The sequence below is a fragment of the Ixodes scapularis genome, unplaced genomic scaffold, assembly GCF_016920785.2.
Source record: "Ixodes scapularis isolate PalLabHiFi unplaced genomic scaffold, ASM1692078v2 PGA_scaffold7__128_contigs__length_106722199, whole genome shotgun sequence".
NCBI lineage: Eukaryota > Metazoa > Arthropoda > Arachnida > Ixodida > Ixodidae > Ixodes > Ixodes scapularis.
In genome coordinates this window covers 21768525-21780793 of record NW_024609882.1, presented here as the reverse complement: position 1 = coordinate 21780793, position 12269 = coordinate 21768525, and the positions used below count along the sequence as shown (strand labels likewise).

At 46.9% G+C, this 12269-nt stretch overlaps 1 protein-coding gene across 1 annotated transcript in view; it reads left to right on the top strand.

Annotated features, from left to right (window-relative positions):
• Window positions 1–1433: 1433 nt before the first annotated feature.
• Window positions 1434–12269, top strand: part of LOC8053392 (cytochrome P450 4V2) — a 29082-nt gene continuing 18246 nt past the window's right edge. The window contains exons 1-5 of the mRNA XM_042286523.1: window positions 1434–1695; window positions 2377–2486; window positions 3926–4014; window positions 9909–10108; window positions 10587–10656. Of these exons, the coding sequence (XP_042142457.1) occupies window positions 1434–1695; window positions 2377–2486; window positions 3926–4014; window positions 9909–10108; window positions 10587–10656 (731 nt within the window). The remainder of the gene's footprint in view (window positions 1696–2376; window positions 2487–3925; window positions 4015–9908; window positions 10109–10586; window positions 10657–12269) is intronic.

Below are 12269 nucleotides of genomic sequence, written 5' to 3'. Positions count from 1 at the left end.
AAAAGTGCTCTGCAAAAATCGACTTCAACACGCCGCTGCGTATTCGTCGGAAACCAAATTCCATACGACAAACACGCGATGAGCGCCGCCAAAGCCAGTATACATGATGGTAAGGCGTCGATTGCGTGAGCAACTTCATCTGCACACAAATGACGCACTGGGAAACACGGAAAACTCGAGTGCAAACCAACGCACAACAACATCACCAAATAGGGTGTTTACAAAATGCGTTTGAATGGTTCGAACGTGGTTCAACTTCAAAGCCAGTCGGAAATCGGATCCATTTTTTTACTATTGCTCGTCCTCCGCGTCGGCCGTTGGCCCCTGGTAGTGGCGGACGCCTGGCGAACAAAATCGAGCTCACCTACATTGGCGGTGAAGAGCCCGCGTCCCGAGCTCACCCCGAACGCCCGACACGCATGCACAGCTGCGAGCACGCAACTTGTTCGCTCCGGAAACATTCTGCGCCATATGCGAGGAAAAGGCTACAAATAAATAGCGGGTGAATCGTGTTTCACACTGCGCGTGCGCAGAGCACAAAATTGCCGTCTTGGATTGGCTCGTGGCAACGACGTGAGCGTGCAGCGTGGAGCAGGCAACTCTAACGCATACGCATATAAAACTATAGTAACGTACAATCACATGCCGGCTGCAGCACTACATTGAGACAGTGAATAGTGTTGTTTGTATTCAGAAATTACTATTGGCGAGCCATGATAGCGAGCAGTTCCGATGTGCCCGCTGAGCAGGAGAACAGGGGGACCCTCACTAGACCGCTTCCCGTTTCCGCCGCAAGAGGGCGAGCAACGAACTGGAGACGCGGTTAGGGTTCGACACAATTTCATTAACGGAATACATAGCCTCCGTAGAACACAAGCGACGTAATCGTATTTCGATGAAATCTGCCGGCGAAGTACCGCAAAAACAACAAACCATTTCCGGATTTATTATTATTTTTTTTATTAGGTTTTAGCAGAGTTATACGGCGCCAGCTTTCTGAGTCTAACGCTCCCGCACGTGCGAAAACAAACGTTTGATAGTGAGTCATACGACAGATGTGGTTGCCCTCGTGTCCCCCTTCCCTCGATCCCGCTCTCTTTTACTTGTTCAAAAATCAGGTGGAGTCTCGCTCAAGCAAAGCGGACAGGAGTCTCGTTCAAGCAAAGAGAGCCTAGACTTGGGAGAGGAAGCAACCGAAACCACGAATCAACGCCCTCTCCTCCTCGCCGCTTGTGTGGACCTCTACGAACCACGTGACCGCCATCGGGCAGTTGGCAACATTCTGGAGCCTCGATAAAGCGGAGCCACGCGCTCGCAGGCATTCGAAACCCTGTCGCAGGGAGAGTCAGCTCTAATAACCGACGCACTCGAGATGCTTCAGACCTGAGTCGGGTAGTCTGCCATTGTACCCTACCCCCCGAAAAACGAACAAGATGGCTGGCTCGGCTTCGGAAGCGGTGCCCACTAGTGCACAGACGTCTTCGCACTTCGGCATGCCGCTCGCGGTGATGCTGGCCCCGTGGGTCTTGGCTTCGATAGCTTGCGTCTACGTCGTTCCTCGTGTCCTCTGCTGGTTCAGGACATGGAGGACCCTGAGGTCTATGCCCGGCCCTTGGGACCTTCTGCCCTTCTGGTACTTGCTTCTCTGCTTCAGGAATGCTGTCAAAGTGAAAAAACGTATGGGGGCCTCCGAAAGTAAGTTTTATTTATACATTTTTTTTCGTCGTTTCAATTTTTTTTTTTTTTTTTAGGTTCTTAAACGATTTTTTTGCTATCAATATCAGTTCTGATGAGTTTTTTTTTTTTTTTTTTTTTTTTTTTTTTGGGGGGGGGGGGGGTTGCAAAGGGTTAGTGGAATTAACCGACCAGTCCCTTAAAATTTCTTCTGATAAAAATATATAAAATATTTGTTCTTAGTGAATGCTAAATATTTGCCATACAAATTTCAAGTATTTTTTTATAGATATTCAGCATTCACCAACAAATGAAATATTTAATAAATTCAAGCTCAATCCTACTTAGAGAGAGAAAAAAGTTAGTATTTATAAAAAGAAAGTATATGCAGCGAGCTCAGAAGCTTCCTAAACTAAACTTTGTCTCAGGGTTTAGTTTATGTTGCTTAATCTACTCTTTTAAATAATTTAAAACAATTGGAACGGTTTCATCATTTGTACTCCCTAAAAATATCCAGTGCGTCTACTTTCTCGCAAAGCCGTTTGGAGAACCAATCACCGCAACGTACAAAGGGCGAATTTCGATGCTGAATATATGTTAGGTTATGTAGCCAAAAACCGCGTGTAGATTTTCACCTTCTCTGCTGCGATTTTTTAATTATTATTATTAATATTATTATTATTATTAATATTACTTCCCCAGGGCTATTCAACCAGATGCGTGAACTATGCCAAGACTATCCGGACAAAACCTTCAAGGTGTACGCCGGAGTGACGCCCCTCGTATTCATTAATACTCCGGATGCAGCCCAGGTGCAGTACACATTCATTATTACTAGGCCTTTACCCAGTAAGCCAGTGTGCATTACTTCCCTCTGTCGCCATTTTCGGAGGGCACCGTCTCGCGCGAATAAGTTGTTTTGCTCTTCATTTGTAGTTCTCAGAGAAGTCCCCAAACGGTGCTTCGTTATTGGTTAATAGATGCTCTGGCTAGGTGGCTCAAGCCGCCGCCCGGTCAGAAGGGTTCAGCCGTAATCATCCATCTAGTTTCGTTATAGCTGGTTGCAGGTTTAGAAGGGCAGTACAAGACCCTCACACAAACCTCTCTGCTCGCAATGAATGCTGGTTTTCTCCTTTTCATACGCCTCCTCTCCAGCGTCCGCTCTGTTAAAGTGGAAACGGTAGAGAGGGCTATGCGGACCGCAAGTTCGTCTGCGTCTTCTGCAGGGGTTGTGGTGACGTCATAACGCCGCCGAGCCCTGGTTGGCTCTGATTAAAGGACAGTCGGTAGACCTCAAGGCAGCTTGTTTTGAGGTCTTGAGGTTTTGAGGATGGTGGGGTAGACCTCAAGCTGCCTTGAGGTCTACCCACCATCCTTCAATAAGAGCCCAATCAGAGCTCGGCATTCTGACGTCACCACAACCCTTTCAAAAGAAGCAGACGAACTTGGGCTCTGCATAGTAGGAGTACCTTGTCCTGCTATCCTTTACCCGTGACACACTGTAGTGAGCGAACCTATATATTGGCATTGGTATATATTTATTGTGTTTTACTGTTGGGCTTGTTGGTAAAAACATTTCATAAAAGAGCAAAAACAAATAAAAGGCATTACACAAGGCTAGGAAAAGGGGGGGTCCAACTCACGTACAAGTTTGCGACACCGACGATGGTGAAGAAATAGAGGCCGGGCTTGAAGAAACGAAAAAGATCCATCAGAAACAAACAAAAAAGGCCCAGTGACTCGCGATTTTTACGCTGCTTGATTTGTCCAATCGTAGTCATGTTAACGTAAACATATTCCTGTACGGAGTGAAACTGAGAGAGAGGAGGAGAGAAGTGCGTGCGGCGACGTCGGAGCGCTGAGCTCTGATTGGAAGGATTGGTGGGTATGCACAAAGGCCTTTGTTCTCTCTACCCAGCGTCTCCCTCCAAACGGAGCCAAAGAAGAGCACCGTCCGCTCCTTTCGTAGTGTCTCGCGTTCGAACGCTGGACACCGGCGTTCGAACGTCGAAGGTGTTCGAACAGTGAGTAGAGAGGCAAAGGCAGCCCATCCTTTGCACTATACCCACTATACCTTCTCATAAGAGCTCGGCCCTCTAGTCTTCCTCGCACGCTTTCATGTCCTCCTCTCTCTCGGGTTTTCTTCTTATTCGGTATTCGAAGCTTCGGGGAAAATTGTGTCAGCTCGGAAAATACTTCCACGGTTATAACTTAATAAAAGCATCTTCTTCTTTTTTTTTTCTTCTTTCAGACGCTTCTAACAAGCGCCAGAAACCATAAAAAGCCATTTGCCTACCACTTTACCGACTCCTGGTTGGGGCCATCCAACCTTCTTGTTTCGTAAGTACAAATATAGAAGGGCTCATAGGTTTTGGACAGACGAAAAGTCATGTCTTGATATATATATATAATATATATATATATATATATATATATATATATATATATATATATATATATATATATATATATATATTGAGACGAAGACCAAGAGTCGACGACCGTTTTTATGTCCGCACTTTTTTAAGCATTGAGCGCGCCTCCACCCGCGCCTCCAGTTCCCGCGCACGCGGGCCTCGTCTTCCTCGGCCAACATGCTGAAAGACGATGAATGGGACATCGTGAGGTATACACGTCACAATATATATATATATATATATATATATATATATATATATATATATATATATATATATATATATATATATATAACTAAAGCGAGAGGAGGTGGTTAGAGCGCGGGGACGTCTGAACGCCGAACTCCGATTGAAAGGATGAATGGAACGCGAAGGGTATACCTGCCTTTGTTTCTTCTACCCACCATCTCCTTCCACTCGGTTAGTTTTGGATCACGTGGTTATCAAACCAGAATCCTCGAACATCCTTAGTGAGCTTCGAGCCCAATAACGAAGGACAATCCACAAGGATTCGAAAATTCGAAAAAGGTTAAAACAGCGCAAAAAAACGACGGACAGGGTAAAGAAGGACACGGACAGAGCGCTGCGCTCTGTCCGTGTCCTTCTTTATTCTGTCCGTCGTTTTTTGCGCTGTTTTAACCTTTTAGGTATGTCATACCAACTCGCCCAGGCTTCAACTTTAGCAGCTTTATTTTCGAGCATGATCCATCTTCGTAAACGTTCAGCTGAACAAATGCATTTTGCCGCATAACTGCAAGTCAGTTCCCACAGCAGTCCTTGATGAAAGTAGTCACATCAAGAAAAAACGGGTTTCTTGCGCACTACTCATGCGCTGTGCGAAGTAGTTCTAGACAGATTTGGTTGTCGAAGCGAGAAACGATGCTTTAGGCGTTTGAAATGTGTACGTCTTGATTGAATAACGTAGAGATAATCTAAGCCGCACCTGCATATATCTTAATTCAACCTGTGAAGAGGAATATCAGTAGAACTCCGCGGGGCTTTGCACACGAGCCAGGTTACAGCCGCCGTTGATAACCTTCTCTTGCCTTACCAGGATACCAAGAGTGGGCTTTCACGAGCCTCGACAAGGGCCAATGCTGGAGAGACGGACGTTGTCGAATCTATAGGAGGTATTCACTGGACGCCATATTTGAGGGCGATGTTTAGAGCGCATGCTCAGAACGAGCTCACATTAATAGCCTGCTAAGACCGGCGACCTTGGTGGTGCTAAATGCACGCTCCAAAAGGACTGCGGAAGCTCGCCGTCAGCACGCGCTCAGAAGCACCGCGCACGGATATGACCGCCAGTGAATACTCCCTATAGGGAGGCAGCACGATACTCGAGGAACGTTTTATAAAACATCGTGGGAGTTCATTGCTGAGCTTTACTCGTAACACGTGGCTGCTCGTGGTCCAACGTGTTAGCACATTGCTGTTCGGAGCACGCGGAGAAGCTCGTGCTACCCAGGGACCCTGGGTTCAGTGCCCTGGACCCCTGCCCGTTTCGACCTGAACGAGCATTCGTGCGGTTGTACATCCTTATCACGTTAGAGGCACCAGTCTAGCAGAGGTACTGCACGCCTAAATTTATCTTCTACAGTAGAGACACCAGATTTCCATATGGCTAATATCATGCAGTTTAAACGTGCATGCAACACAATTTTATTCTCGTGGAACACTACGCATTTCTCATGAGTCTCTTGATCATGAATAGCTCGCGGAACTTCACAACATTTCTCCCTCCTAGAAGTTCATCTGCTGATCCCTACGTCTGCGGTGATCAGGTCGATATGCTGAGCAGGGACGCCGGTGCGATGGTCTCTTGGCAGTTCGGTTCACTGTGAACACTCCAATTTAATAGCGGTTGCCAGTGCAGTCGCAGGTTTGCTCACTTTACGGGGTGGCTGCTGTTGCTACCTTGAATTAGAATGGCTAACGAAAACAAAGTAGAAGGTGACAACAGGACACCTGGTGTCCTTTAGTAACCTTCCACATTGTTTGAAGCAAGTGGACAACTCCAGAGATCCGGTCCGGCGCCGAAACTGCTTGCCCACACAGTCTGGCCCACAGGGAAATCTAATAACGATACTTCCTCGAGACGAATCTTGCATTTCTCTCAGTAGACGTTAAATCTACTGTTGAGCAACCGCCGAAGCGTTTGTCGGAGGGCGCTGTCGTCGTTTTTCCTTTCGGCGATTATAATATTGTCTACAGAGTGCTGCAGAGCGCTATTCAGGCGCCAAAAAACAACAACAAGAACGATATAAATAAGTTAACGAATGGAGTGAAAATAAAATTTACACAAAAGTGTCTTTAGGTTGTGCATATATCATACTAAAATTTCGTAAACGTAGGTTTTACTAAAAAAAAAAGTGTGATCATGTAACAAAAACAGGGGAGCACGTATGTGTTGAGCGCTAACTACCACCTCGCAGAAATGAATGTCACGTGACCTGAGGTCACATAACGCTGTCACATGACGTCGATTTCCCCGCTAAATTTAGCGAGTAAATTGATATCGCGTGACTTGAGGTCACATGACGTGGTTACGTGACGTGATTTTCCACTCCAAATTTAGCGGGGAAATTGGCGTAACGGTCCTTTCTGACGGTCTTTTCATTGAATTTGGCTGATAAAAGACTTTATTTTTTTATCTAGATAAATAAAAAAGCGCGTTATAACTTATTCTTATGCACAGGGAGAAAAAACGGAAACCAGTCATCTGTTTGACTCTGCTATTCAAGGATCTATAGTTGCAGCCTGTATGGCCCACACACGCTCGGATTCACAACATCCGCTTTCAAATGTTCACATAAAGAAAAAGCTTTTATGTTTTTGATTTTTGTGGTTGCATCTGTGAGCCTGCGTCAACCAGATGTCTTGCTTCCGTTTTCCTGCCCGCGCACTGGAATAACAGGATTTTTATGACTGGAATATTTTGTTCCCAAACCTATACAATCATGAAGTTGCGTATATGATAAACGCACCACAGAAATAAACCTTTATGGAAAGTTTCGTTGTACACTGTTCGTTGGCTTATTAATTCGACTTTTGTTTACGCCTGAGTAGTGCTCGGAACCACCCGTAAACCTGAATACTCCCGCGGCAGATCGCTCAAGGGGGATTCGATGTGATACTGAAATTTCGCAGGGGCGGACGCAATTCAAAGCCGGATGAAGCAAAACGTATATTTATACGCCTTTGTCGGTGTTGAGAAGCGACATCTTGCGAGTCCAAGACAGGCCTTGTGTAGGCATTCCTGAAGTCGAGGGAATATCCCCGAAACGCCACCTTCGTTCACCACAGAAGCTATCTTTCACCATGGGCAAAGAAAGCGCTGCATTAACACACTTAGATAGTTCTGTAAATGTTCTTGATAGGATGTCCTAACGTTCCGAGGACGCCCCGTGGACGTTCATGGGACATCACCAGAATGTTATAAGACGTCTTGAGGACATCACAGAATCAGGTGTGCTACTACTAGGTAGTGAAATATTAGTCTGGAATCATAGCAAAGTCTGTTATTTCTATTGCTCTTTGCCAAGACAAGACAGATGTAACACATATATGCCGTCTTTCGCATTGTCCGGCCGCAACCAACGCTATGCATTCGATGCCGATCACCGGCTAAAACCTAAGTCACTGAGAGAATCCGGCATGAACATGCGCTTTTGTCCGTGCACGAGTGGTTTATATAGCGAATGCACAAAAACGACGAGGGCCGCGATGATTTTAACTTTGCTTGACTGGCTTCGTCGCATGTTAGCGTCAGCTGTGCTCGGACATAATGTGAAACGGAGTCGTATATATAAACAAAACAGTCATCGCAGACAGCGCACCCTCTTTGACGAATCGGTCGACTTCGTCGGACAAATTTCCGACGGAGTACATATAGACGACCAGACTGTCGACAAACGAGTCAGCATTTATCAACACCACGCACGCACTGCGCAGGAACCAGATCCGCGTCAAGTGATACGTTGGAGCAGGCGCCGCGTCTAAAGGCATATATGCCTTTGTCTTCACTCGTGGAACGCGTTAAAACGCGGAATGCCGGCGTCTTGCTGCGTTTGGCTCTCGCATTCGAACGCGTTCCACGAGTGCGGTGGAGACAAAGGCTGCTATAGCTTAGGCCTACCCACTAATCCCTCTAATCAGAGCTCGGCGTTCTGACGTCCCCGCGCGCTCCCGATCGTCTGCACTTCACGCTCAGTTCCTCGGCGCATATAGTTGTCCACATTGGTTTAGTTCTCATCTTTGCCACTAGGGAAGCGACGGTCGGGTCTCCTCCCCAATAATCGCTCTCAGAGCCGTGTATAGAGAGATTTTGGTCAGTAGGAGGAGAGGGCAGAGCCAGGGCGTGCACCAGTCGTAGATAGAGGGCTTGGCATGCTCTCTTGGCCAACCAGAAGCCGAAATGAATCCCCTAGCGGTGGCAGCGAGAAACAGTTTTAATGAGAGCATAAGGGTTACGTGTAGTAACTCTTCGTGGTTAAAAATATGGTGCGTGATGTTTCGATTATGATCATGCAAAAATATGTAAGAGACGAATGTGGCACTCGAAGTCTCTTTTGCTCGGACAGAGTGTGACCGCTCGGACAGCAGATTCGCGGCCTTCGGCGCCTGGAGAACGGATTATGTCGGTTTATGTCGCGCTCTTCCAGCATGATTTTGGATGACAGTGATTGAAATATAACGTGCACTATATTTTCGGTCACCGAGAGTTACTCCGACGCACTTCTTAATTTTGTTTCTCGCGACCACCGCCAGGGCATTATTTCCGGCCTCTGGTTGGCCGCATTCGAATTTGCGAAGGCACCGTGGAACACGCCCAGCGCGCTTTCGGCCAACGGGTCCTCCTCATTTACCTCTTCCCAATGAATGGCCAAACTCTCGTTATATACGGCTCTGGTTGCTCTCGGGTCAGTCTTCTGCTGTTGGAAGCGTGCGACAAAACAGATCGCGCCACGCTGCGGCTCCTACACGAAGCATTTCGCATAGACCACGGCCGGACTGGCATAAACATCCAGTGTTGCAGCGAACCTTTAGTTTATACGATTAATGTCGGCTTACCCGAGCACAGCTGTATACAAGACGTTCGGGGACACTTTTTGCTCGAGACCCGGAAATATCCCTTCAATGCGCTGGCGGAAAGCGCCGCAATCATCTCACTCACCTACTCGATCCGCCAGCGAGCGGAGAGCAATCCGATGGTAAAAAGAACGAAAAGTACTTATCACGTAGATTTTATCAATTACTGGCACCGGTGAATGTCGTCCCGCGTGGTGATTTCGGAACCAACTGCCAGGGCGGAGAGGCGCGCTACCTACAGATGTCGCCCTCTCCCAATAATCACCGACAAGGTGGGAACGGTAAAGCGTCTCTTTCAAGCACCCGGTTTCCAGAACGTTGTCTTTCGCCGTGCATCGGCTGCGCGTCAACGCTTGAGGATCACGAGACGGCGTGCTCTGATTAGAATGATTAGTGAGCTGTGGCAAGAGCAGTCTTGTCCGAACGAGCAGAGACATGGCGGCGGCCAGTGGTATTGCTTGCAATCGTCTGCAGGTGGTTTCCACTGGCGAACATATAGCTGAGCTCGCTGCTGCTGAGCACGTGTTGACGGCAAGCTTGCACAACGCTTCACACGCGCACACTGCACACCATAAAGAGTGTCTTCTTTGGGGGACTATGAGTAAGAACTCGTCCCGAGCATGCGCTGTGAGCTGTCACCTTACGTATGGCGTCGGTTACATACCATAACGAACTAGCTTCGTCCTGGCTTCTGTCATTGTTTCTCTTCCGCGGCTTCCCTTACAGGACGGGCGACGCGTGGCGCTACAAAAAGAAGGTGCTGACTCCTGCCTTTCATTTCGGCGCACTGGACGACTACATTCCCATCTTCAACGAGAACGGCGACTCTCTGGTCAAGCATATCTGCGATGCTATCGACGCAGCGCCCAGTGATCCTGTCCCACTGTTCAATATCGCGCAGAAATGTACCATGGACATCATCGCAGGTGGGCTGCCGCCGTTACATACTATACCATAACATTGATGAAGCCAGGACAGAGGTGAAACTGAGGGAGCAATGCGTGAATCAGTTATTTGAATCACACAATAAAAGTTATAATCCTCACTATAGAAAAAAAAAAAAGAAAAAAAGAAGGACATTGTATTTCATTTGCGACATCTTTGTCTTCGATGCTTCGAATGACCATGCATATTTTTTTGTTAAAGTCAAAGAACGGCTGAGAACGGCAGGGCCTCCATTTATGCTAGACCTCCAGCAGGTGCTTGTTGCCTTCCGCCGTGCTTTCATGGCGCGTGTACGCTCGAAGCTGACGCGAGATGGCCGAAGCATTATCGAAGGTAGGAAGCTAGCGCTGGAGGCGGAAAAAAAACTGAAGGACCTTCCCGCCGTTCTGAACCATTCAGTAACTATAGCTTATCCGCCATCGCTGCATCTCATTAGCAAAAAATGATTTTCTTTTTCAGAAGTTACAATGGGAAAAAAACTAGGACTACAGGAAAACAAGAACCCGAGCCTGGTGGCGTCATTTAACCGGTACGATCGAGTTTTAGGTATACAGAGTGCGGCACGGTCAGCGCGGGAGGGTTGAAAGTTAGGCATTTCTATAGCGATCCGTAATCAACAAAAAAAAAAAAAGCGCAAAAAAAAAGCTAAGATAGAGAATGCGGAGTGTGAATTTGTCTGCTTCTTGCACGCGGGTATCGATGATGTCAGAACGCCAAGTTCTTATTGGCTGATTGAAAGAATAGTGGGCAGACGTCAAGCCATCTAGCATTGAGGTCTACCCGCTATCCTTCAGTCAGAGCCAATCAGAGCTCGGCGTCGTCCTGACGTCACCACAACCCCACCTCTGCAAGAAGCAGGCGAACTTGCGCCCCGCATAGGCACGACCGGCCTGTTCCGCTCCGGCCCAAGCCGACACTTTACGATCCGACGGAGCCAATCAGGAACCGCCAAAAGTTCATCGCCACGGCGGTCGTCGTCTTTGTGCATTTTTTTATTCAAATTAAAACTAATCACGCACTGTAAATGCCCCATGATTCTGCGTTTTTTGTTTGTTTTTTTGGTTTTTCATGTTGCGTTTTTTTGTTGTTTTTTTTTTTTTTGTTTAGAACAGAACGAGAAATTGGCGTTTTTTTTTTCTTTCTATTTTTTTATTTTCGATGTTTAAACGCTATACACCAACACAGCGTTTACAAACAAGCCCGCGTTTGCTTGAGGCGAAGCTTCCGCGCATGCGCAATGACGACGGCAGCGCCACCGCAGCGGCGCGACGTCAGAGACTTGAGTTGGTATAGAATCATATTTTGTGTGTGTCTGTGTTGGAACCTACTTATTTCAGCACTGACCTAAGCGGTAATATTGTGCTCTCGTCAATATATACTTTGGAAGTGAAACGCGTAATAACGAGCCAAAGTCGAGTTCGCGCTACTCTAAGCCATTCTGGTGCGATGTCAGCTGAAAAAAAAAAAAAAAGATGCAATCCAGAAATTAGAATGCGAAAGTGCAATATTTCTGATCATTTACATACTCTTGAATTAACGAATTCCGCTAGAGCCACCAAACATCTGCGAGCGCAGTCATTTTGGTGCTTAGTCGCAAACTTTTGTCGAATCTGAGGTTCGATCGGTTCGGTGAACCTTCGAACTTTCAGCAACGTTAGACGAAGTTCAACTTATGGACAGGGTTGCCCAACTTGTGCACATGAAAACAATTTGAATTATTTGTAGTGTTGCGCGAATATTCAAAATTTAAACTAGAAGTTTCGAATAATATACTATTCGATATTTGCTTCCAACAAACTACAATATTCGTATTCTTCGAAGTGTTGATCGCTGCGAGTTTGCTCCGTTAAGCGCGCTTCTCACTGACCTAGTGGTGCACCGCGGAGAAGCAACATACGCGAAAGCGAGCGCCACGGGTGTTGCTTTTCCGCAGTGCACCAGTGCTTGGTAAGTAGCGCACTCAACGGGGTAACCCGACGCCAGAGCCGCCTGACGCTATCGACACTTGAAAAAATATGAATACCGCAATAGACCTTTTGCTAAATTACCCAAGCACCATATAGATTATAGAGCGTGCTCGAGCGTAGTTACACGCGCTACGCATGCTGGCGTGTGCAGTAGTAACTGTTCTAAAAACAAAAG